The sequence below is a fragment of the Lissotriton vulgaris genome, unplaced genomic scaffold, assembly GCF_964263255.1.
Source record: "Lissotriton vulgaris unplaced genomic scaffold, aLisVul1.2 SCAFFOLD_1516, whole genome shotgun sequence".
In the NCBI taxonomy this organism is placed as follows: Eukaryota; Metazoa; Chordata; class Amphibia; order Caudata; family Salamandridae; genus Lissotriton; species Lissotriton vulgaris.
The window spans coordinates 494,627-522,196 of record NW_028245251.1 but is presented as its reverse complement, the minus strand read 5'-3'; the positions used below and the strand labels follow the sequence as shown (position 1 = coordinate 522,196).

The following is a 27,570-nucleotide window of genomic DNA, read 5'->3' as shown; positions in this document are numbered from 1 at the left end:
CAGGATTGTCAGTGCCCCTAATGCACGACAGCCATTCCCTCCAGGCATTGAAAGAGACCTCCGCCGCTGATTTCCAGTTGCATAGGACCACCTTGCATGCCAGTGTTAGCAAGAGGTCCATAAGCTGGCGGTCATGGTCTACCTTTAACAGTGGGTCTATGGCCCCCAGGATAATGTAGATGAAATCCCTTGTGGGATGTATGGCAAATATGTGTCCAATATAATCAAAGATTTTGGCCCAATATGTGTGAAGCATGGGACAATTAAATAACATGTGTGGGAGATCACCAACATCCAATGAGCAGTTCCAGCATGTTGGAGTGTCTCGCAGGCCTACCTTAAATAGCCTCTGTGGGGTCCAGAATGCCCTGTTGAGTATCATATACTTGGTCTGTGATAATATCAGCGAAATCTTGTGTGTGAGTGCCGAAGCATGTATCCTGATCCAGTCTATATCTATACCAGTGTTGTTTGGCTCTGCTTCCTATTTAAGTTCAGTACGCCTCATCGATTTGTTGGGTGTCGGTGCAAGTAGTTTATATATTTTTGAGACGAAATGCCCCGAGTATTGTAGGTGTGGGAGCATAGATTTTAGCCAAGGTGTCGCTAGTTTGAATTTATGTGTGGACAGAGCTGATTTTAGCTTCAAGAAAGCGTAAAAGTCAATCGGTAATAGGGAGTGCCTAGTTTGCAGGTTCGAGAAGGGCAATGGCTCGTTATTCTCATAGAGATCTGAAACCACATTAATACCTTTATCAGACCAGTGGTCCCACATGAGGGGTGAGCCACTAATTTTGATTGATGGGTTACGCCATAGAGATGCAGAAGTTGAGTTGTGGATTTGCAGACCAGTCTTGTGGATGCAATCTATACGCAAAAGAGCTCTCTTGGTATTAAGCATTATGTATTTAGAGTGTGTGAGGTGAGAGAGGTCCATTGTAAGTACAGCAGAGAGTGGGGTCTTGCCTATAATGGATTCCTCAATATCAATCCATAAAGGTGTATAGTGAGGGTCCTCGGCAAACCAGGAAGCTCCCTGCTTGCAAAGAAAGGCGGTTTGGTAATTTCTAAAATTGGGCAGACCTATACCCCCTTTAAGCTTTGGCAATTGTAATTCTCTCATGGCATTTCTCGGTTTCTTCCCTTTCCACAGGAAGTCCGTGAATGATTTTTCTATTTTATGCAAAAAGACCTCCGTGAAGGTCATGGGGAGCATGCACGCCATGTAGTTTACCAAGGGGCTGATCATCATTTTTAATGACTCTGCTCTACCCCACCATGAGAGGAACTTTGGCGACCAACCATCTAGTAGTTTTTGTATTTTTTTTATAGAGTATATCCTCATTAATCTTTAGGGTGGTTATCAGGTCCCTCTCAAATTCCATACCTAGATATTTAAAGCTCTTCGCCTGCCAGGTAAGCCCGGAGTCGCCCAGGATATTTTTGTCACACAGGTTATTCCTCCCCTTTTAACCTAGAACAAGGTACTAGACAGGGTTGCCCCTTGTCCCCGTCCTTATTCCTCCTGGCAATTGAACCCTTTCTGTACTATATAAGGGAAAATCCCGACATTCCAGGAATCCGATTCACAGGCTGCACGATTAAACTCACGGCCTACGCTGATGATGTGCTGGTTTTGAGTGAAAAAGCTGATAAAGCTATACCGGCATTACTCTCTACAATTGAGCTGTGTGAATAATAACTGCGTCAGCCCAGTGCGTGAGGTGCATCATCAGACCTGTGTGAATAATAACAGCTGTGAGCAACAGCATACTCTTGCACACACTCAAACTGCTCACCAATTCAAAGTTTGCTAAAAATTTTATGCAACGCATTGTCATACACAATACCAATAACTCAAACTTTAATGCTGCGAGACCTATTGCATTGCAAATGCTTGTTCTCACAGCCTGTTTTGTTTGTTCATTCACATATGAGAGCACCTTCTGATACTTGTGTTCAGGCGCGTTGTGCAAACACTTCTCGTGTGTTTGTTGTATTATAGACAGTGCAACATGATAGGATAATAAGTCAATCAATCTTATATAAAAGGTACTCATTTGCCTCTTAGTTCACTAACACCGTTGTCATCAGGGAAGGGGCAGGAATATTTGATGTTTAAAAACTTACTTTTAATAAATACTCTGCAATGCAGAGATATTCTGGTGTACTATAGTAAAATGCTTCAGTGTGTTAAAGATATACACTTTTTTAAAGATCCCATATCATATTTTTTGTTGTTGTTGTTGTCGTTTTGTAATCTATTTTTATTGTTTTTCTTGACAGAAATGTATCCACAGTGTATGACGGTAGATCCCATATCATATTCTAATATGTTATTTGCATGCTAAATATTTTCAAGGTTCGAGTTGTGCACTAGATCTTAGTCAGCCGACCCTTAACTCGTCTTTGGCTGGGCTCTCCCTGTAAATTAGTTGGATTGACCACATATATTCTTGAAAGCAACATTTCTGCAGACTTTTTTTTTTAGGGTAATCATCAGACTAGAGGCCATGACCTGGCCTGGAGGCGTTGGAATCCTACAGTCTTGTGCCAGGATTTTCTTCAACTCTTTTGTCCACTTTTCAGGTCGAGCCTGGGCAGCTCATGCGCTGCTCTGTGAGTCATGCTGTATTCAGGTAGGAACTTTAAGCTCCGCCCACTCTCTGTCCATATTTTTCATTGGCGTGTGCCATTGTCCACTGTAAACTGTGATTCAGAAAAGGGGGTGGTGATGAACGAGTGTCTGAATTAAGCAGACCACTCTTACCCAGTCCAAAGATCAGGGCTTTATCCATCACCGTTTTTAAGCACACTGCACCATCCCAGCTCAGAACTTGGCTATATGCAAATTAGTCTGACCCTGGCCCAGTGCATCATGGGAACAGGGCAGACTAAACTACCAAGCCAATTCTTCACCAGAAAGGAGACAAGCTACCGGGGACCGGTTTCTGGCATTTCAGCCGTCTTCGGCCCGGCTTGCTTGAATCCTGATGGTGCAACGAGCAAGCCGGGCCGAAGACGGCTGAAATGCCAGAAACCGGTCCCCGGTAGCTTGTCTCCTTTCTGGTGAAGAATTGGCTTGGTAGTTTAGTCTGCCCTGCGAAGAAAACCAGTCCACTATTTTGCCGTTTTATCGCCATCAGCTTGGCATACTTTGTCTCAAGGCATTCTGGGACCAGTAGTTCCTTCGTTACAATATGACCAATGTTTGGTTCTGCCTCGCACACATTTTTATAAAACTCTTGACGAGCCTTCCAAAGCGCAGCCAGACAAGTATGCCAAGCTGATGGCGATAAAACGGCGAAATAGTGGCCTAGTTTTCTTCGCATCTGCCCGCATGTATGCTGTCCCGTTAACAAGCGGCAGGAGCTGCAAAACGCGTTGGGAATGCAAAAAGAAATATATTCCTGGATGCATGCCGGTTTTTGCTTTTAATAAAGGACTCTTCCTAGCCTGGCCGGGTCCTTCCTGTCATTGGGTGTGCTCTCACACGTAGGGTGTCATAATGGAACATATTACCGGCCTGCCCAGGTCTGGAGAGTTGCACCACCACGCTGAAGAAATGTGGGCTGTTGATTCCTAAACCCTTAGGTAAACGGAATGACAGGGTTGCAGTTAATCGAAACTGGCTGCGCTTTGGAAGGCTCGTCAAGAGTTTTATAAAAATGTGTGCGTGGCAGAACCAAACATTGGTCATATTGTAACGAAGGAACTACTGGTCCCAGAATGCCTTGAGACAAAGTATGCCAAGCTGATGGCGATAAAACCGCGAAATAGTGGACTGGTTTTCTTCGCATCTGCCCACATGTATGCTGTCCCGTGAACAAGCGGCAGGAGCTGCGAAACGCGTTGGGAATGCAAAAAGAAATATTCCTGGATGCATGCCGGTTTTTGCTTTTAATAAAGGACTCTTCCTAGCCTGGCTGGGTCCTTCCTGTCATTGGGTGTGCTCTCACACGTAGGGTGTCATAACGGAATATATATATATATATATATATATTTTTTTTGTTGGGTACAGGGAGATTAAGTGGTGTAACCAGAATTGCAGGATGTTGAGCGTCCCTGCCAAGACTCCAACCCACTTCCCCAGCTCCGAGGTCGACCGCCTTAGACGTTGGGCCACAGCCACTCCCATCTAATCTCACATCTAATACTAACCTACCTTTGCAAAGAAGTATACACATAAGAGTGCTTTCAAAGATCACACCATTTTATAACATCCTATGAGGGAAAGTAGAAATATCAAGGCATGTCATCGTATGATGTTACATCGATACAACCAAGCAGTTACATCCATGCAACCAAGCAGATGCAACTTATTACCTGGCTGCTCACACTGCCCTGGATGCAGTCCTTCTGTTGTGTGATTGGCTGCCAGTTTCTGCCTCACCTGGAAGACCGGTTCCTGTATCTCAGCCCCAGCTGCCAGTTCGATCTCCCGCAGTCTCCATACTTTTGGTCTCAAACTTTTCTTGCGTGTATTTATTTCTTTTTCCCAGAGTTTGTACTGACCGGAAATATTATCCTGTAAAGTCCTACTTCAGATTTTCTTTTTGAAATTGAAACCGAAAACCGTTTGATGCAGGGCTCCGTGATGCTGACGGAGCCCCGCACCAAGCTGAAAACAGCACTGACAGGAACTGCTGTGAGGCGATTCCTGCCAATGATTTGGAAATGACAATCAGCTTGGCAGCCATTTCTAAATTCTGCATGCGGTACCCCAGTCAGTGCGACTGTAAGTAAGTAAATTTATTGTGCATAGTTAATTAAAACCAGTGCAAAACGTAGTACAAAACAGTAAAAAGAGGACTTTAAAATATCATTAAAATGTGTACATTGCGACTGAATAATTTTCTCCTGTCTCCCTGACGGAGAAACGGACTGCCACTGTTCTATAAATTAGGCCCCAAGTCTTTTCTACCAATCCTACAATAAGTGTTAGCTGTTCAGATATCCTTCTCAGTACTAGTGCATGTTTCTTATTTCACTTTGATACTTTGGGTGAGATAACGAATAAAGTTCCATTACCCCTTTAAATTGGATATTTCAGAACGTTACGCTTTGGTTGTCTCGAGTGACAATGAGGGGGAGGGACATGGAGGCAACTCGTATGTAAAATGATGTAAGTGTGTCATAAAGGCGTCTATTAACTCCTTGGACGCTCATGACGAGCTCAGCTCGTCATGAACAATGGTAAATGTGGGATCCCAGCACCGGGGGGGGAAAACCCTTAGCAGCCATGGAGTTAAAGACTTCACCAGCGTCCACCTCAGCTGAGTGTTAATCTTCTTTTAACCTTTCTGTATGGCAGGAGGCAGTAAGAGATAGTGCTCAGTCTTTGTAAAGTCGCAACACCTGTGATATGTGGTAGATCAGACTGACTGGACTTGGTGTTGGCTCCAGGGAAACGGTTCTGTTTGTAATGATAGGTGAATGGTTAACATGGAAACCAGTTTCAGTGAAACGTGCAGAGAATGTGATACATGACCCTGTATTATAATAAGACAGATCTGTTGTGCTTTGTTTGGTTGTTGTTCATTAAGGAATGCTTCAAGAACCAGACGGAGAAGATCATGAATACATTTGAGCTTCTGAAGCAGTTTCTGGAGAAGGAGAAGCAACAACTCCTGAGCAGACTGGAAGAGGAACATGAAGAAACGATGAAGAAGAGTCAAGAGAAACTGAGTAAGCTGGAGAAGCAGCAATCCACCCACCGAGACCTGATCACAGAGATAGAGGGGACGTGTCAGCTGCAGGATCTGGAGCTACTGAAGGTGAGAATTAACAATCTATAGAACTAGAAGAGTAGAGTTCCTCTGAGGGAGGAAGTGTCAGTAGCAGGATGATGGAGTTGGAGCACTGCAGGTGAGAGTTTAACATCCCCGGAAGTAGAAGAGTAGAGCTCCTAGGAGGGGTAAGTGTCTGTAGCTGGATGTGGAGCTACTGAAGGTGAGAATTAAATATCTGTAGGACTAGAAGAGTAGACTTCATCTGAGGGAGGAAGTGTGAGCAGCAGGATGTGGAGAACTGCAGGTGAGAGTTTAACATCCCCGGAAGTAGAAGAGTAGAGCTCCTAGGAAGAAGTGTCTGTAGCTGGATGTGGAGCTACTGAAGGTGAGAATTAAACATAGAGACAAAGAATAGTAGAGTTCCTCTGAAGGGAAAGTGCCAGCAGCAGGATGTGGAGCTGCTGAAGATGGAGTTACACATCTTTAGAACTAGAAGAGCAGTGTTCCTCCAAAGGAACAGCCCACCTGCGGAGGTTGGTAATACCAGTTTTTGGATACCTCGGCAATGGGCTACTGAAGGCCGGCTCCCCTCAAAGTGTTGTATGCCACTACCACACAACGGCCAACATATTGACATTGTTGGGTTTTTCCATCTAAATGCCAAAGTCACACCTGATTCCCTAGCAACGGCTCACTTACATCAGAGGCATTCTAAAAATGGTGCTCTATCGAACTTTCTCTCTGCCTCAACGAGTCCAGGACCTTCGAGCTATGATCCAAATGCATCAACCCTTGACCTAGTTCTCAGTGAGAGGTTCTGAGGCTTCTCTGTCTCTTGGTTGCATGCATCCTGCTCGTGCACCATGACAGGTGGTACATGCAGACTCTTCAGTGGGACCTGAAGTCTCAGTGGGCTCCGCACCAAAGGAACCTCTCCAATTCCATCCAGGTCACTGCAAAAGATTTGCAGTGGTGGCTGCTCTACCACAGTTGGTCTGGCGGCAGACCCCTCACCTTAACTTATCCAGAGCTAACGGTTATTACTGATATATTGTTGCTGTGTTCGGGAGGCATTCTGGGAGAGGTAGAGATCAGAGGACTCTGGTCATCGGCAGATACTTACCTCCACGTCAAAACTTTGGAGTTGCGAGCTATCCGCGTGCCACTGAAGGCATTCCTTCCGTCTATTAAGGGGTGGTGGTTCTCACAGACCACATAACTACCATGTTGTGCTTCACTAAACAGGGCAGTGTGGGGTTGTGGGCCTGTCATGTATTTCCTAGGAATTCCCCAGGACCTGCGCGTTTTGGATGACCTAAATTGAGGGCTTGGTGTACAAACAGACTCTGGACACCCCCACCGGATATGTCGGCCATTAGACCAGCTAGTTCTACAGTGCCACTACCACCCCCTGTATTCTACTGTGGTGTAGGTAGTTTCTGGCAACCACTGAACAAGAGCACCCTGATGTCTCCGGGATCGTGGAGTACAGTACTTTTTCGCTCTGTCACTCGTGCTCGCCTATTCTCAGAAAACACATAGAATGACAATTGGAACGTTTCCAATAAGTATTTATTGGTCGAGCATCAGTCAAGTGTAGAACATATTTGCTGCGACAATCAGGAGACCGAAGCATACGAAAGAAATTGCAAGTACCAATATAGTAAACAATAGATACATTTCTACCATAGTGCTAAAAAGAGGAACATGGATAGTTCTTAAAAGCGATAGCGATTTGCATATTCCTAAAATGCGAATGCTTCGTAATATGCCTAAATTTACCTAGCCTAGATATGTAGATGTAGCATGTATATGCATGCATGTAGGTAGCCAAGGATCCCCTAGGGAAGCTCTAACCCCCTCTCTTGATGGTAGAGAACAAAGGACCCCGTCTCTGCTCCGAGGATGACACTGCGCAAGGGATGTCAGACCACTGCGTGTCGAAGATTCATCATGCAGGACCCCAGTTCGGCTTCGAAGGAACTCTCCTCTAATTTGCTGAGGGGAAAAAGGGTCTTCTATACTAGAGTGGTCACTCCAGGGTTTATTCTAGAATACATATGTTTTGAAAACAATCATAAATGTTTTCCAAACAATCCTAAATGTTTATCAAAACAATGTCCTCGTGCATAGCGAGCCTGTTGGCAGAGAATTAAAAAAGCAGTAACAATATTAAGTATGCAGTGCCTGGGGACATGTTTATGTACGTCTGGTACAGCGTTATTTTTTATAATATATCAAGAGCCTGTTCACGAAGGGACAGAGCTAACTACTAGGTAAAAGGTTACCCTTCAGAACCGTTATTGTAGTTTGGATGAGACAATGTATGTAAAAGGGGGTATAAATGACAGGACTAGCTTAAAGAGCATGACCGGTCCTATGCCAGAAGGCTCTACATCTCTGGAGAAAGCTGAACGCTCTGGGCATCTCCCTGATCACCCAATTCTGTCAGATCTTCAAACGCCAGGGTGGACAAACTCCGCTCATGTTGCGAAGCGCATCACAGATGGCAAGTGCACTCGGATGTGGCATAGGGCATCTCCAAGCAAAAGAAGGAACCCGTTTCAAACTTTTCGCCACTGTGGAGAACACATCGGGCTGATTACGATCTCGTTAGGCAGGGCTACAAACAGGATTGGGAAAAAGCAAATCCGATTAGGAACCAATGTTTCCAAACAAATCGTCCCCCTTTCAGAACAACCAAATACGATGCGAGGAAACTGTCTGCACTGACTGAAACAGTTCTGAACCTGAATCAGTCAATCAGTTATTTGGAGCCGACTTGTGCAGCTCAATGGGGACTGCTTCCGAAGGAGCGAGTACGATGACCGATTCTGACCCCTGTACCTACTCTGTTTTGCCGAGATGAAACTGCAGTGGGAATCTGGCTTCAAGGGGGACGTAGCAGGCCCCCATCACCCGGGTCCCTTTGATTCGGTTGTAGGGCAGTACCCATGGGTCCCCTGTTTCCTTGCATGCACAGTGTGGCTGGCACCATGGGGTGCACGATTTTCTCCACCCACCCCTTTTTTCAGTGGCTGCCTGTGTTCATGTTGGGTACACAGGCTGCCTTTGAATTCAATGGCATTCTGACCAAACCGAGTCCGTACACACACGGACACATCGTACTCGGTCAGTGTGACTCCCGGAGTGCGATCCGTACGGAAAGCATTCCCAAACCATTCAGTGGGAATGCTTTCCTAACGAGATCATAATCGGCCCCACAGTGTACAAACTTTTAGACTTTGGAGATCTGAAGGCAGCTCTCCTACAGAGACACCTTCTGCTTAAACTGGGGTTCGAGATTTCTGTATGCCTTTCCATCCTTACCTCTTATGCTGAGAGTACTGAAAGAGATCGAGAAAGACCTGGCCTAGGAAATTGTGGTACCCAGATCTTCTAGTCATGAGCAGGTATTCTGCTGCCCCTTCAAGAGGACCTCCTGACATGGTGGCACTGCTGAATCCTGCCTGCACGACCAACACCTTCATGTTTGGAGACTAAACAGTGACCGTTGATAACTTTGAATCTCCTTGCCAAAGTGGTTGGTGTCATCTTGGCGTCAGGCGTCCTTCTGTAGTTGGTTGGTTTAATCTTGGCAATCAGGTGACCTTCTACTAAAACTATGTATGTTGACTGGCATTCTTTTTTGTGATATCCAGTCCTTAAATGTAAAGGTTTTTGACACTTTACAGTTTGGTCTTTACTTGAAGCCTAAAACTACATGTCAAACGTTTTACACTGCATCCTGTGCTCTTGGCGGTTTAGGGTCTACCCTAGGGGTGACTTACATGTAATAAAGGGAGGTTTAGGCCTGGTAAAAGGATTACTTTTCCAGGTTGAAATGGCACTTTAAAACTGCACACAGAGGCTACAATGGCAGTCTTAAAGTGCTATTTAAGTGGGAGGCACAATAAGTGCTACAGGCTTACTAGTAGCATTTAATTTATATGCCCTGGGTACATGGATTACCTGTTTACTAAGGACTTACAAGTACATTCAATGTCCCAATTGGATATAAGCCAGGAGTCACAAGAGACAGGACATTTAAAATGCGAGGAGGTATTGCAATTATTTACAAAGATTGCTACACTTGCAAATTCGAAGATTTATCTTTCACGGGTTGTGAGTCTGCATTATTTAAACTTACCATTACCCCACAGGTCACCTTTTCTGGCATCTTACTTTACTGCCCTCTGGGGCCCGCTGGGGTATAGGCTGACTCATTCCCTCATCTAGTAGCTCCTTATCTCCTTGATGCTGCTAATGTTACCATTTTGGGTGATCTTAATTTACACTTTGATGACCCGGCATGTGCCACTAGCGCCGCGTTCATCTTAGATCTAGCAGCTATCAATATTCCGCTGTGTAATTCGGGTCCCACTCATGCTGCTGGCCATCTACTGGACCCCATTTTCTTTAATCTGTCCAACATTAACTGCCTCCCAGCTCTCTAGTCAGATCACTTTCTGGTGGGCTTTCGAGTATATTCGAGCCCAGTCCCCAATGTGTCTGGCTATAAGCCTAGCTCAAGAAATTGGGGAAAATTAAATATTTAAACCTTTTAATAAGATCTTATCTGAGCATTCCTCCATCCTCGGCCCACTTTTGATAAGAGACGTGGATGTAATACATAATTGGTTACTCAATTCCATTGATGTTTGTTAATCTTTTTAGCTGAAAGAGCAAGGCAATCACCGGCCCCTTGGTTTACAGAGTTTAAATGCAGAGAAAAGCAAATGCAAAGCGTCTGAGAGAGGCTGGAGAAAGAACTATACCTCAGATACTAAATTAGCCTATAAGCGGGCACAAAGAAATTACCATGCTCTTTGTAAAGCTGCGCGTGCAGAGCACGTGACCTCTACAATTTCAAACGCACAGAACAATGCTAAAACATTGTTCAAGTTTGTTAAAGAACTACTGGGCACAACGTAACTACCCAAATCTCCCAATCTTACTGAATCTCAATGTGATGCTCTTGCTAGGTTCTTTATCAATAAAGTGGAAAATATAAACGCCACACTGAATGAAGTCCAACCAGCTAATAGACCACAATATATGAAGAATCTTGATCAATCAACCATAAGTGCATATCCACAGGCTGAAACATCTTTGACACCCAATAACAATCTAGAAACTGGGTACCTTTAGACATTAATTCCTTTAAGTGAATTCTGGTTAGTATTAAATCAGACTCTCCAAGGGACCCTGTCCCATTTCTGTGCTCCAGAAACTTGGAAAGACATCTCTGCTTCTAATTATGGAGTTGTTTAATACCTCCTTAATGGAATCTAAGGTACCATCTGTTTGGGAGCATGCAATGTTCCTTCCACTTTTAAAAAAAGGTAAACGCTGACCGTAAACGCTGACCCTGCACAACTGTCAAACGTCCGGCCCATTTCTCTGTGCCCGGCATTTTCTAAAAATCTGGTAAAACATGTCAACATTCAACTGTCATAATTTGTTGAAACCCGAAAAATTCCTGCATGGCTTGCAGTCTGGTTTCCGACTAGGATTTTCAACGGAGACTACCTTGCTGGGAGTTACAGAAATGTTACGTAACCATGACTGGGATACCGCGTTTGACACGGTTTCTCTTACTCTGCTCCTGCAAGCTTTGCAATCCTTGGATGTGACGGGTAAGGCTTTTAATTGGCTTAAAGATTTCCTGGCAGATCGCATGTTCCAAGTCTTTTCTCCCACATCCAGTTCCAAAACGTACTCTTCATCTTATGGCGTTCCCCAAGGCTCAATCCTTAGCCCTATATTATTTGATATCCATGTCAGGCCTCTGGCGCTGATTGCTGAAGAGTCGGGCTGTCTCTTTTTTCTTATGGCGATGACACCCAGTTTGTCTTTTCCTTATCTGCTGACAGGGTTTCAAAATCATCCTATCTTCAATCCGGATTGAGGAATATTGCAGGATGGATGCAAGCCAACCTGCTTAAACTCAATTGTGAAAAGACAGAGGTATTGGGCAAGAATAAAGATCTATGGGGCCACCAACATTGGCCATCTGAAATGGGTACCTTGCCCCAACCCAGTCAGCAGGTTCGGAACTTAGGTGTCATAATTGATGACAAATTTTCAATGAGGCAACAAGCAGTGAAAGTGTCATCCATCTGTTTTCCGATCCTTAAATGGCTCGGGAAAATCCTCTGGATGATGCCTTCGTCTACTCAACGTACCGTGGTCCATGCTCTTGTTACTTTAAGGCTGGAGTATGGCAACATTCTGTATCTCGAAGCCAATAAGGATGTGGTACGGAAGTTACAGCCTCAATATCTGAATGCTCTAGTGCACCTTTACCTTCCCTCACTCTCCTTCCGTTCGGCCACCCAGGTGAAATTTATGGTGCCTAGGATCAGGCTGTCACATATGGGTGGTCGGTCCTTCTCTTGGCCCCTCTCTGTGGAACTCCCTTCTGATGGCACTTCGGACTGAAACCAGTTATGAGAATGATTGCAGGTGCTTAAAAACCTGGCTATTTAATAGGTTGATTCCACTTCTTTTCCTCTCTTCTTTCTGCTCTGACAGCTGGCGCCGGGAAACCCTTGGGTAGTTGTGCGCCTTATAAGATCAAATGAACATAACAATTTGACCATGTTTAAGGGAGAGAGCACAAGCACTTTAGCACTGGTTTACTGACCATTGCTGGTCTTTAATCACCTCCTGTGTAGCAGCTGTTTATGGTGGGATTTCAATTGACAAGTTGCGCTTGGTGAGTGAAAATTGCTTTACCCTAATTTTTTAATGGTGGCTTGCATTGGTAAACCTATTTATATGTCTGATTTATCAGAAAGGGATTTTGGATCTATGGATGGTTTTTCCGAACTATTTTGACAGTGTTTGGTTCATTGGGTTTCACTGAGGTGATTTGTCCATCACTGGTATTCAAACAGCAGGGGTATTTCACGAAAGGGCAGGAAATAAGAGTGAGCCAAGGGACTCTCCATCAGTTAATGGCCTCTCTGCTCTTAATCTGTTGTTGTTTAGCTTTCACAAAACAGCTAAAGATATTGCTTTTTGCTTCCTTGTAAGTTCTCTTTCAGATTTAGCATCCAGACGGCCTCCTTTGTTGCACAAGGTGCTTCTTAATTTATTAATATACCAGCATAACACACCAAAGTGAATTGTGACTGTTCTGCTTTCTCAATCCATTGTCCGTGTTGAATATTTGGCTGCCTAGTGGCTTAATATAGGCCAATTTGCCATGCCATATGTCTGGAGATATCTATATTGCAATAGCAGCTCAGTGTCTCTTAAATATTTATACCACATCATTCGGAGTACTAATTACCTTTTTATTTGTCCACTTTCTCTTTTCTCTCTAGGGAGTGCAGATCATCTTGGGCAGGTATGTTCTCTTTTTCCTATGGACAATATAATGAAGACTTAAGGTTGTCCTTTGTGTGAATTCTTATTCTCACAAATATTATGGCACAAATTTTTATAAATGATAACTGGTTCACTAAAAAATTTCATCTTGGTGCTATTATTTCAAAAGTGTGAACTTGTGTATCAGTCTTAGATGGAAGAATAAGTAGCCTTGTTTTAAAATGTATTGAACTGATATGATTTGTACAAAACTAAAGATTTGCGGGCACTGTCCTTCAAAAATGCCTTGTGAGAAACACAGCAGCCTGCCATCCACACACAGCAGTATGAGCCATGTATGATAGAGGCTTCCAGCCGCAGATTCCTTACCTTCGAATATTCCTCATGTGTCAGACTGGACTCAGACATTTTCTAGCAGTACACATGCGTGCTGGTAGGTGGTGTTTGGCTCCACGTCGACACCGGCCACCCCAGCCAGCTGAGGTCAGTTCTTTTCTTTCTGTGCCAGTCAGTGCAGATCCAAAGACAGCTACCCCCAGTGATTTTTTTTGACTGAGTTTTTTTTCAATATTTGGTTGAAACGTTTTGAGATTTTTCTACTGGTGTGTGAGGTTCTCCCCCCCCCCCCCCCCCCCGACCCCCCCACAAGAAACAAGCGGTCTGTTTGTGGTGCATGGAGCAGGACCACGACACCAAGACCTGCGAGGACTGTTGCACCATGATCCTCAAAGTGCTTTGGGAAGTATACCTGAAGCTTCTGGCCACCCAGCGTAGGAGACCCCATGTCAATCATGATCCTGGTTGCAACGAAGTTACTGGGACTGCTTGTTTAGTTGCTCCCGACGATCATCGTTAAGATCCAGGCCATCAAGTAAGTCCCAGAAATGCAAGAAATCAGAGTGGTCTTTGACTTCTCTTTGCCGGCCCATGTCATCGGATGAGGCACGGGCACATTGTCACTGTAAGACTAGCTGATGAGGAGCCCGTGCCAGGGTCTGCACCAAGCCTTCTTGAGTTTCCAGGAGATGAAGCAGTCCCTGCCTAACTCAAGGAGTTCTCTGAGGACATGCTCCTTATATTTGGGCAGCCCGACCCCTCTGGAGTGCCTTCAGGCTCCACGGAGCAGGAGGGGCCCCTACTGGATTTACGCCACCGGGTCTGCTGTCTGTGCCAGTCAAGCCCCTTGCATCGAGTGCTGGGTCCAGAGCAGCAAAGTCTGCGAGACCGACCTTCATTGATCCCCTTTCTGGTGTCATCGCTCCCACTACTGCCAGCCCCATCGCCATACCGACTCCAACATGGACTCTGGCGCTGACCGGCACCATGCCTTTTTCCTTTGACGATTGGAAGGGGTCTCAGGACCCCATGGTTACCATTATCCCCCTAGATGAGCCAGAGGGAAACTGGGAGAAGGAACTGGCAGACCTCCAGACACTGGTCTCTCTCCCTACTATGGCTATGGAGGAGGGTGCCTCATTCGCAGTGGCGGTGTGGAGGGCGGCTGAGGTCCTGAATCTTCCATTGCCCTTGGTGGGTCAGAGGTTTCTTGGTCCTATGTTTTTATAATAACATGAAGACTGTATGTTAGATCCTTCCTCCTGACAGAGAAATGTTATAGTAGTGCACTGTAAACCCATAGTATACTATTTATGTCCTACCTCCAGTAGAAAAATCTTGTGCCTTTTCATCATTTGTTGCCTAGAAATGGGGGGGGGGGTAGGTATTAGTGACTGCCTCCTTCTGTCTAGTATCCCTTCACTGTAAATCTTGCCTTTACCCTATGGTCTTTCACAATTGAAGAGATGCCAAATGATGCAATGGATTTCCTCTTTTTAACAGTAATGTCTTAATCCATATATTTACAAAGCATTGATTCACTGCCCCAATTCTGAGGAGTATCACAGTGATCCGTTTTTTCCCTCACTGCATTTCAATGTATTTACCCACTGGCACACAGACATCAAAAGTATCAAATTAAATCCAATCAAAGGGACAGAAGTGGGTATAATGAGTTTCAAGTTAACTGGTATCCCAAAAGATTTAGAAGCTATTCAGAACTCATTACTTACTACCACTGAATACTGTATGACTAAAAATGTGTTGCAACTCAACCCTTCAAAAACGGATATTCTTGTGTTCTATTTAAAAAACAAATGTTGACCACTCCCCCTTGCCTTCTCCTTGGAAACTCCATTGTTTGCGTCACAAATTGCAACCGTCACAGAACCTGTTTCTTCCATCTTAGGATGCAGAAAAGAATCTCTCCCTTCCTATCTTTTCCCCATAAAGGTGCACTAGCCAACACTTCAATGCAATCGAAACTTGATTTTAGTAATCTCATATATCTTGGTTTTTCAAAAAAGCATCATGCATCTACATTCCATCCAATATGCCATTATTATATAGAAATGTTATCTTATGAGTGATGGTGCACATGATTAGTGCTTAAAGAAATAAAGAAATTAAAGAAGCAAAGGTATGGGACCCATGTCTTTAGAAGAGCTCTTTACAAGTATGCGATACTGGTGTCCAGTCAAAAAGACGTAAGCATTAGCCATAATCACCATCACAGGGGTTAGAGGGTTGAATTTGGACACACTGTGATTTCTGGCCTGGGCTCTTTTAATAGTGTCTTCCGCTTGATCCTTTTAGGTTCTTGCAGTATATACCTAATTCACTGAATGACTCTCCTCTCTCTTGCTAAAACTCTGCCAAAACAGACAGAGGTTAGGTTCTCTTCTTCCATGGCACCCACAGTATTTGCATACAGCCCAGCCACAATACCTCAACCTTTCCATCACCTAGGACTTTCAGCGTGCACGTTGCCAACCAAACGAAGTGAATCATATTACTCACCTTCACAATGACAGACGGATTCTACCAGGTCAATGTACATAATCTCCAACTATTTCCCCCGAACAATCAATAATTCTTTATTCGGTCCATATAGACCATAAAAGCGCAAGGAAAAAAATACAAAATACATATATTAGTAATATTTAAACATGGCTACACTTGAATTTTATGTAAATACCCACATGCCATTAAATTATGTTTAAATGACAGATAATACTCAGTTTAAAAAACCGGAATAAGAAACCATATAAAAGGCCTGACCAACAAATAACTGACAGAAAAAAAACGTACAAAAAATAGGTCAGTTATGCTATCTGCAATGTATCGGGTCCGGCTAAATAATCTATAATTCAGCTAAACTAATATAAACTCCTAATCAATAGTTCATTTTTTCCTGAGTCTAATGGCTCCGAAAAGAATTCGTGACCCCAAAACACACCAATTGCAAGGCAAGTAGTTGTAAAAACATGTCAGGTCTTACTTGAAAAAAGCTATTGTTTGTGACTGACTAAGAAGAATAAATGTATTCCTCGGGGTACAATAGAAATCACATATGATTATAAAGTGCATAATATTCTGGTCTGAAACATTATTACAGGAGCATGGATTAAGGTCTCCTTGTTTACAAAAACCCTTAGGAGTAACTAAAAACCAATGAAAGGTATTGAACCTAAACCTTGTCAATAAGAAGCAGTGATCAGGGTTACTAACAATTGACGGGTATGGTTCCCCATTTGACAGGTTTTCAATAGAATATACTGTGTGACGGTTGGTTTAACAAGTTCCCTCCCCTCTCTTTCATTTAGCCACATCTCCAGAAGCACATTTCTTACAGCCTCTATCTCCATGGGTCGTGAATCAATACGTACAGTGGACACTCGACAGTGTTTCTTTAACATATTTAAACCATGGGATGTTTAAAGCCTGCTCAAGTGCTCTCCAATCCTCGATGACTAGCTGATTTAGAACAAGGACAGGGCTTGACCAGATTTTCAACCAGTGAGTGATGGGTGCCATTGCGATGAGGCCGGAGATATAACCCAGACCAACCTCCTCATGTAGTATGTACGAGGGACTGCTGGTTGGGACAGCTGGTAGAGAACCCCCCCAAAATTATTTTCGACACTTGGTGTTCTCCCCTGTCTTTAGACCCCCACACGTCACTCCTGTACGTCGTCATAGGGACACACTGTTCTCGATATAGCTTCAATAAAGCAGGTACCAATTTGGCACCTAGTCTGCGTGCAAAATTAAGCGACCAAGGAGCCTTTATTATCAAAAAGATATGGGAAGGTCGTGACCTTAGTAAGTTCAACACTATTGCCAAAGAACTTTTGCCCACCAGCCTTCCGGCAGCCGATTGTCATGTGATTTAGTAAAGTTGGTGGACAGATCTAGGGAGTTCATAAAATTGATAAAAGCATTTAACATATGTTGGAGGCCTACAGAAGTTTGAGCAAACAGGACCGCATCATCCGTATATAACTGGGCGGGGATTAATTTAGAGCCCGCCCTTGGTGGCTACAGTCAAAGCATCCTGAGGTTGTTAATGTATAAGGTGAAAGGCAGCGTGGGGAGGGGCAGAAGGCTCCCCTGTTCCCCTGCCTTACCCCTCAGGGGTCAGTCAAACTGCCATTCTCATCATATCTGTTCAAGGCGCAAAGATTAGAATGAATTGTGGAAGACTGCCACAAGTTCGACCTTCATGCCCTCATCCAATAAAATGTGCCATAGTTTGGATCGGTTCACTCCGTCTAATGCTGAGGTTAGGTCCATAAATGTCATATGTAGGCAGCCATTCCTGGCAACCTGCACTTGCCTACTACCAATTGCAGTTTAATACATTGGTCCAGGGTCACTCTTTCCTGTCTGAAATCATATTGTAAATCTGCTATTATGTTGGGTCTTTCTAGTCATAAGGTTAGGTGCACGAAGACACCTTTCCCCATTATTTTGGCATCAGAGTCTAAAAGGGACATAGGACTATAGGAGGTTGGATCATCCCTAGCCCCTTTTTAAAAATAGGATGAATTATTGCACTGGACCAGGAAGAAGAAAACCATGCTTACATGCTGCGGTGAAGACCCGAGAGAAGACATTAGCCCAGGACGGATAATCTGCTTTATAGAGATCTTGGGGGAGCACCATCTGGCCTGGATCTTACCCCCTATTGTGGCCAGGATAGCTTTGACCACCTCCTCAGTGGAGAAAATCCGGGGTGGAATATCTTTTTCTGGAACCCAAGGGGTATCTGGGCCAACCAAATCCTTCCCACTATTTATTCCCTCAAAATGGGTTAACCACCTATCGGGGGAAATAATACAGTCAAGTCTACTATTTACAAGACCAGTGAAAAAAGGTTTGTTTATCTATCTCCCAAAAGTAGGTGCTGTCTGCTAGAGTGGAAACTTGGCATAGGTTCCCCCAGGCTTGCTCCTTGATGATCTTTTTCCTCTGAAGCACAGCTAATTTATATGCTTTCCTACAAGCCCTAATTTTTCCTTATCCCTGGGTTGCTGCTTTAAGGCAGCCATTAGAGCTCTATGGGTCTTAGAGCAACTGTGGTAAAACCACTTTCCTCTTTATTGGGGACTGTTTCGCCGAAAATGTGTGGCAATTTGCCCACAAAGTCTATTAAAGGCCTCAAGGGCTACCCTGTCCTGAGAATCACTATCTAAACATTGGGCAATGTCGCCCGCGTTTTGAGTGTAAAGGTTATTTAAAAAAAAGCCTCCGGTACCACCCTGTCCCATTTTATCCCATAGTATCCTCCTGGCCTGATCTTAGTACATGGGGATTTGTTGGATTGACTCTCATTCGAACTATTATCCAGCCCCAAATCCCGAGCCGATTCCAGTAAAACAGGATTACGGCCGCTCAAACGATTCCAACTGATTCTCAAAGAATGGATGAAGTTGGCCAAAGGGGCTGATAACATAATATCTATAACTGAGGAGCAACCCCTTCCGGTAAAGGAGGGAATCATTTTGCCCTCCCTAGTCTGGCTGCTAATAATTTGCACTGTTTGGATCAAAGGGTCTTCAAGCAGATTGCCCTGTTCCGCATGTTCGAAGTGGGTAATCTCTGGGATTACACCAGATGTGCTTTTTACAAAAATGCAACATTAAAATCGCCCTCTTATATAACCTGATAGTGTGGAGTTCTTTCTTCCGCATATTGCTCTAAAAATTGTCCCAACGAAAGTAAGTGTTCAACTAAAAATTATAAAAAATTAACCATGTCGAGGGGGGATTATTTTTATAAAGTAATTCAATAGCTAGCTAGTTTGGGTGATTTGCCACCAAGAATATCCTAGCAGTGAAAAACAGTACTAATAAAAAATGACCCACACACTGGTAGAACTCCCACATTATTAAAGGCATTGTTTTTTATTTTCCCAAAACAAACTCTTGCTTTGGGAGTTTGTTTTTGGAAGTTTAGTGTAGGCGTTCATCACCAATGGCAGACGCTGAACAAACTCTTAAAGGACTTTGCAAGATACACTATGACAACAGTTCATACAAACCCTTAAATTTTACCAAAGGACTGGTGGTGAGCTCTAAATTTGGTTGGCGGAGTAAAGGCAGAATGGTGGATGTAAAGTTCTCTGCCACCCTCACTCTCTTTACACCGTCCGCCAAAGTCCACATTGGGCACTAAGTGATGTATAATTATAGTTGTTGTGAGGAATGACCTAAACATGGCATGCCTGCTACGATGACCACATTCACTTGTGGATGTTGCCTTGATTCTGTCAAAGTTTGCCGTGAACAGTTTTGAAAAATTATCATTTGGGTGTAAGGTAAATTGCAAATTGTCTAATGTGATGGTAGAATATTCCAAAATAATCTAAAATCGAATGATTGGTTCCTTGGAGCAGCCATTGGGGAGGAAATATGGCGCCTTCTACCCAGGCTTGTTTAATGGCTGTGTGGAGGAGCCCCAAATAGGCCTGGAAGTTAGACCTGGTGAGGTCTGCTTTGTCAAAACCAAGATGCCAGGTACGTTTCAATGTTGTGGAATATGTTCCTTAGAATGCTAGTGACTAGTTGATGCTTAAGGCAAAGCACAGACTTTACACGAGTGAAAAGCTCATGAAGGAGTAGAGTTTTAAAGAGGCTTGGTACCATAACTGGTTATTGGATCTTCAAGACAGTTAGTTCTTGCCAGAGGAAAATGTATAACCACTTCCTCACAAGAGGGTTGATGCCCTGCAGTGATGAGCAGGTACTACCCTGGATAGTCAAGTGTACTATAGGAGTGACTTGGTTTGCAAATGGTACATCAGACCCTTGGACACCAGCGGTAAAGGGCAACTTCCAATGTTCACTAATGTTCACTAATTGTAGAGGGCCACAAAGAAAAATCCTTTCAATCTTGCAGTGATATCCAAGAGAGAACGGCGCCCCCTTATAACAATCACATATGTGCACTGAGAATCTTTAGTTCTTACATCCTGGAGTAAATAAGAGTGCAGTGAGAGCAAGTGAGCAGAATGAGCAGTGAACAAAGAGATCATATACAATATTGTGTTCTAATTGGCAGGTGTGATCAAATGAAAGCTGAGAAACCCTGGGAAGATGCTGCTGTGGAGCAGACTCTTCAGAGCAGACAGCATGCCTCCTGGCAGGATAAGCTTCTGGAGTTAAAAGGTAAATACATATCTGATTACAAATGAAACCCATCTAAGGAGGAATTGCTCATGGTGGAGGGTTGGGCGCATGGCCAGGACACTTTTACATACTATAAAGACTCCACTCGTAGGTTAATATTACAGTAAGTGCTGTTATGGCCAATAGAGTACCCTATTGTTGGGTAGGAGGGTAGTATAAAGTGTGTGAGTTTGGAATCCATGGAAAGTGAAAAAGAATGAAGCTTTGTGAGATCTCAGTATTAATGGTGCTGCCAATGTAGGGAAGAGAAGCATCCGGTAGGTGTGCTGCTGATAGTGTAATGCGGGAACACGACCAGTGATGTTCTCTGTGAATTGTAGAGCCGTTGAAAGCATGAGCCTGTGGCTTATCTGAATCCACAAAATTCCTACCACCCTGAATTTCCACATTTCTCTTGATAAAAAATGGCACCCCTCTTGTGTGGTTGGCCCCATTACCTGAGACAAACTGTGGCCCATATTGACTTCATATAGTCAGTTTTCATCCTTTCCTGTTGCAGATGCTATGCCATGAAACAATCAATTTTTATTATGATTTGATGCTCCTAAGAGTTCCAATAAAAGTATACAAATAAAAAGGCTCTGATATATTCGATGAACCAGATCTATAACAACAAAATAAAATGCATACAAAACCATAAATTCATCAGTTTTGTTGAGCATTGCAAGATACAAGCATCATGCTAGAACCAAATGTGCAAAAACGCAAATATTAGACCAATTTCACCATTTTACTGAAATACTAACAAGACAGTGCGGATCGAGCTGTACTGTTAAATACTCTAAACTTTAACTGTATTATACAACATTTTAAAATTCGATATATAAAATAAGTACAAGGGAGACCTAACGGTTACAGATTTCATTGTACATACTAAATTCATAAAAGTGAAGAAGACAATTAAAAGTGCAATTGCGAGAATAGTACCAATATCACTCATCCTATAACAAATTCAATTAAAAATCAAAAATTTTGCTCAGACGGACACCAAGCAGAAATACAAGCAACGGACTAAAAGATGCAAAATACAGTCATTATGCGATACAGCTTGCATAGCAGCATACATGATGTCGCGAGTGCGTAAGTGCTCTACCAGTTTAACTAATCCTTTGATCCTATATGAAGCCAACCATCCAGGGAGGTGTTGTTCAGATTCTATAACCTCATCAAATATGTAGTTCGATGGGGCGTGGCTAGCGACCAGCAAAGATGGCCACAGCCTAAGAGAGCTCCGGCGCTCGTCCGTCATTCCTAATGAATCCTGGCATTAATTCGGTACCTGCATCACCCATAACTAGAGGCAGGGACACTGCGACCAACCACGTAGATGCAGCTGCAGTTTCCGGAAGAAAACCGCGACCAGAGGCGATGTGGAGCCGGGGGTAGAACCAATGCCTGGATCAGAGTATTGAGCCAGGACCTCGGATACTTTCGTAAACCGCCCGCGACGAAGACTAGGCTGGGCAGCCTGAAGGCGAAACAGCAGGACAACTCGGTGGGCGGTGAGTGAAGCAACGAGCCCGCCCGTCTACTATCCAGATGGTGCTACGGAGATCTCGGCCCATAGCTGGTGACACAACACAGTAACTAAGTCCGCCGAAGGACGGGGCGAACCATTAAACGAACGCCATGACGCACTGAGTTTACACGCAAGCAAAAACGCGGCGGTGCAGCCACGAATGCCCACTCCATTATAAACAGCTCAGCTGCCACTACCGTATATGTACAGAGGGGTAGATGCGGACCCACTGACAAGGGAATCTGCTGAAGGGGCACTAGAGCAGCCTTCCGAGGCTCCTTGACATTGGCACAAGAACTCCGAGAATATCCCAGTGAATTGAGGATGCAGTGGCCGGAACCTGACTGGCCAGGCACAAAATGGCGGCTGCGCCAGACAGGCAGACTAACCGATGCTGAGGCTGACGAGCTGCAAGTGGATCGCTTTGGGAGCACAGGACCGATCCTGACGGCCAGCTCTGCCCTCTCTGCTGCCATTGATGAGCGCGGAGCCTAGCGGGAGGCAGCAGTGACTTGCGGATGGCTCCTGCAGGTTCTGAAGTGCGGCTGTATTCGCGGAGGCCTAGTGCGGACTTTACCAGCTTGAAAACGACAGATTTGCCACTTTCAAATTACACATTGCACATTTTTTTAAAGGAACGCTTCAGGAAGGAGGAATGAACCAAGGTAATGGTTATGACACAGCAAAAAGAGAATGAAGTAATTTACCAATGTACAAGAAACAGAGCACTGAAAAAAAAAATGTGAATTATCTGAGAAGATCTTGAACATCTCCCTCTTTAGGAGCACAAAAAAAATGCATAAATGAATCCCCTTTTCCTTTGAAGAGTGCAACTCTATTAAGATTCCACACACTACGGCTGCCTTCCAGTCCTCTAGAAGATAGTCACAGTAAGACCGTTGTTAAGGAAGTCCATGTCCGGAGCCAACAACATGAACAATCTTACACCCATCTGTTTGCTCTTTCACATGGGCAAAGGGTCTTTCACATTTGTCCTTTAATTTAAACTGATGTAACTATATAACCTGTAACTCGCTGATTCAACTGATGTAAATGACAAAACTGTTTTTACCTTCCACGGAGCCTGAGCAACCTTGGCGGATGCCCAGTGGAGCTGTCCTATGCAGCTATAGAGGAGTCTGTCCCCTTGGCCGTCACTTACCCAGCCGGTCATCTGACATTGTTTTTCCTCGTCGCCCCGTTATGTGTCTCCTTCTCTCCCCCTTCGATGGAACAATGACGACGACCCCTGGGCGGATACCAAACCTGTTTGTACCTACTGTGGAGACTGAGCAACCTTGGCCGATGCCCGGTGGAGCTGTCCTATGCAGCTATAGAGGAGTCTGGCCCCTGGGCCGTCACCTACCCAGCCAGTCATCTGATATTGTTTTCCTCTTCTCTCCATTCGTGTCTCCTTCACTCCCCCTCCCTCTGTGATTCTTTGATTCAAACGGTTGTAACTATGTAACCTGTAACTTGCTGATCCTCCTGTAAAGTGCTCTGATACCTCAGGGTCTAGCCAGCGCTATATACAACTTTGCAAATAAACAAATAAGTGGCAGCACTGAGGCGTTGCATGAGCCTGTAAAGTTACAGCACACCACCTGATTCCCATGTAATCCGGCCTTGGAGCATACACCTACACGAGAAGTAATACCACGCCTGCGAACGGCGCAGAAGTGAACCGTAGAGCTCTGAAAATACCGGGGTCCGCACAGCCTCTGCTGATGCAGACTACTAAAGACAGCGGCGGTGAATGGCGGAAAAACTGAAAGGCCGCACAAGGGTACCACTCCACGTAGGCAGGCAGCGTAGATTACTGTCTCCCCCACGCTAGGTGAAAGGGTGTGTGCCCCGGTGTTGGAGGAGCCATGGTAGGTAGAGGACCCTGATGGGTGCAAAGTAACCGACTGGACAAGTACACTTTTACAAAAGAGCAGTCAGACACGCCGGATATGGCCCCACGCGCTGTCGGTGGCCAACAGACCGCAAAACCTAAATAAATCACATTACAAGATGTCATGACCCGCAGCAAAAAGCGGTACAAAAGGGGGTGGTGATGGACGGAGCATATGAATCAATCAAACACTCACACCCAGTCAAAAAATCTGGGTTTAATCCATCACCGTTCTTTAGCCCACTCTGCCACCCCAGTTCAGACATGGCTATATGCAAATCAGCCTGACCCTGTGCCTCATGGGAACAGTCCAGCCCGAACTGCCAAGCCATGTCTTCCCTGGACCGGAAACAAGCTTCCGAGGAGCGGTTTCTGGCATTCCAGCCGTCTTCAGCCCGGCTTGCTTGAATCCAGTGGCAAAGTGAGCAAGGGACTCGCGTCTGAGCATACCCTGCCACACTTATGGCGGCCAAAAGCGGTACGCAAAAGCAAACCTCTATTGGCACTATTTCTTGCGACTTAACGCTCCTGCGAGCAGAAATCTCCAAAATGAACACTAGGCTCTCGGAGATAGAAACCACCACCACTGCAACTCTCTCGACTGACACTACGACACTGCAATGGCAGGCACGACACCTGGAATTAGCCACAAAACAGATGGCAGAAAAGCTGGACGATCAAGAAGGACACTCCTGGCGCAACAACATATGCTTGGTGGGAGTACCTAAAAGTATAAAAGGGCCAGCATTAGATCTCTTCGTTGAAGACCTGGTACAGAATCAACTGCAGCCGCGAGGTCTCTCTAACTTCTCGGTGGAAAGAGCTCACCGAGTGCCTGGATGGAGGCTTAAGCCGGGGGCCCCAGCACAACCAATTCTAGCGCAAATATTTAACTTCAGAGATCGGGATGCGATTCTGCAGGCGGCCCGCATTGCTCCCCCCTTGCGGTTGGACAGCAGTAACGTGACGTTATATCGGGACTACACAGCGGCTGTAACGAAGCAATGATGGAATATTTTAGACATCAAAAAGGAGCTACGCAATCGAGCACTCAAATACGCAATGTTCTTTCCAGCAAAACTGAGGGTAGAAGCGGAAGGGAGGAGTTGGTTTGTCGAGACTCCTCAAGACGCCCGAGAATGGCTGGAAGGATGGCACCCAGCCAAAGGACATAACAGAAATGGAGCAAAACAAAGGCATCAACCCACCAAATTGGCACTGATGATGGAGACTGCAGCAGGGGCGAAAGCCGGCGCAGGGGCTGACAATGACTCCAATTGACACCCAACATGGAACAAATTGGCACAGCGGGCTCGCTGCGGAGCGACACAGCCGCACCTAGACAAGACCGCTACAACTCAAGGACGAGGCGTCGATTGGAGGCAGCTCCTTTGGCCCTTGTGGACTGAGGGGCGCATATAGCAGACAGCACACACTGGATTGACTGCAAGATGGGGCCTGAATCCGCTCGCTGGATAATGCAGAATGTTCATAGTGGGCAGTGAAGACGAAATCGGGGGACGCGGAGTGACTCTCCCCCTTACGCAAGTATAAATTTATGGAACCAAAGCACTCTGCTGAGTTGGGGAGACTGGTCGTTTTTAATCCGCTGTGCAGGGAGGAGGGTGGAGGGATGAGTATAGTTAATAGTTATTTTTAGTAATAGTTGTATGTTTGATAAAAGGTGCTACAACACCGGTCCGACCAGGAGACACTATTGAGACTACAATACAGCTAGCCCAAGCAGGGCCGCACATTAACAAAGATTATGATATACTTGGACTAGGAGATAGGTGACGTAGGCCCTGGACACAGGCCTCACGAGCGCCCAGTCTTTCATTAAGGGTGCTATTGTGGAATGTAATTGGTCTGGGAGATAAAATTAACTGAGGTTTAGTCTTGCAATACCGCTGACGTAAAAATCCTGCTGTTGTACTCCTCCAGGAATCTCATCTGGAGGGAACGACCTGTAAATCCCTCGGGTTCAAGAGGAGTGGGGATCCTGGTCAATAGGTGTTTCCCATTGATCGTAATTGAGATGAACAAGGACTATCAGGGGCGCTCTCAGCAATGACATGTCAATGTCCCGGTAGGATATATAACATAGTGTCGGTTTACATCCCACCAACGTTGCAACAGACGACTTTCCCGGACCTGGAGAAATTCCTACTCGCACTTCCTTGGGGAGAACTAATTATGAGGGGTGCAGTGGTGGCTGGTGACATTTGAAAGTGGTGGAGGCGTAACATTTCTATCTGAGTGCACCATAGCGAGCACAACCAGCGAGCCCCAACATCTTAAGGGGTGTTCGGGTGGTTCTTCACTACGAGAACTTTGGAAAAAAAGTGGGTAAATGGTGCATTTTCAAGCACATTTGAGAAGCAAGAAGGTTAATACAGCAATTGTGAAAGTGCAGTTATTACATAAGGTATGTCATATAACAACATAGAGATAGAAATGTTTCTGAAGCTAGGCCCTTCCAGGGCCACGCAGCTCTGAGAAATATACACGATGTCTGCCAGCAGGTATCTCAAGCAGATTTAAACTCTCAGTGATTCAGCCATACATAAATACAACAAGAGCAGGTTTAACAAAAAGGTCAAAAGAACAACTAATTACATGCAAATTGTGAATGCAAGTGGCATCCAGATGTTTGCAGTCTCATTTGTTTAATGTGTAGGCGCTGTTTACATTGAGTTCAGCCATAAGCCTCAAATACAGATGTGCCCACTCAGACATCTTTTTACATAGTCTGGAGGCACCGCTGGATAAACCTGCTTTGCATTCCACTATTACTGTATTTATCAAACGATGTAGCAAGAGTGTGTGCATGTTCAGTGCATTCATAATCCTACAGGACTCACGTGACCGAGGAAACTGAACATATCTCCTGTATTGTGGACATGCTGCAGCTCCTTATAGACTTGCATTGCTTCCCTACGATTCTCCAATATTTAGAAATGCATGCTTTATGTAATGCACTGCTCATATTAATGATCTTGCAGCGCCCATCTGAATTCAGAGCAGGCGTCCATGCTATGATCCAAGACCAACTACTGGCACATGGCATTGAACGCACATCTCATCTGCCTGACTGCTCGAGGCGAGCCAAGCCTTTTATTTCCTTAGCTCCATGTCACAGTGACAAGTCAAACTAAAATTCACGCTGTTTGAATTCCCGGGAGCCCTTATCACACCGCTTGTATTTCCAAACACTGTACAGGGCTTTTGCACCTCTTAGCCCCCCCAAGAAGGAAGATATTTCTATTTGACATGAGTCAAAATAATTTCTTTAGTCTACTAATTCCTGATGCTTCATCTTTAATAATAATACATACCATGTACAAATAAGCAAGGCAGCATGATAAATAAAACCTCTATTTTGATAGTTAATGTTGCTGTTGGCGATGTATCCTGTTTTTTAAATACATTAAGGTTGCGAAATAAACCGCACCTATCCCTCTCACAACAAAAACACACAAGCATAGCTAAGAATCTCGTACAGTTTCACATTCGAACCAAGAATGTTCAGGCATAAAAACCACCATACCTCAA

General features: G+C 44.7%; 1 protein-coding gene across 2 annotated transcripts in view; it reads left to right on the top strand.

Annotated features, from left to right (window-relative positions):
• LOC147666495 (E3 ubiquitin-protein ligase TRIM39-like) overlaps positions 1–27,570 on the top strand; it is a 174,903-nt gene that overhangs the window by 19,187 nt on the left and 128,146 nt on the right. Inside the window, exons 3-5 of one of the 2 annotated variants that reach the window (XM_086949039.1) lie at positions 5,547–5,777; positions 13,067–13,089; positions 20,472–20,578. In XM_086949039.1, the coding sequence (XP_086805165.1) occupies positions 5,547–5,777; positions 13,067–13,089; positions 20,472–20,578 (361 nt within the window). The remainder of the gene's footprint in view (positions 1–5,546; positions 5,778–13,066; positions 13,090–20,471; positions 20,579–27,570) is intronic. The other variant, XM_086949040.1, reaches the window with a different exon arrangement.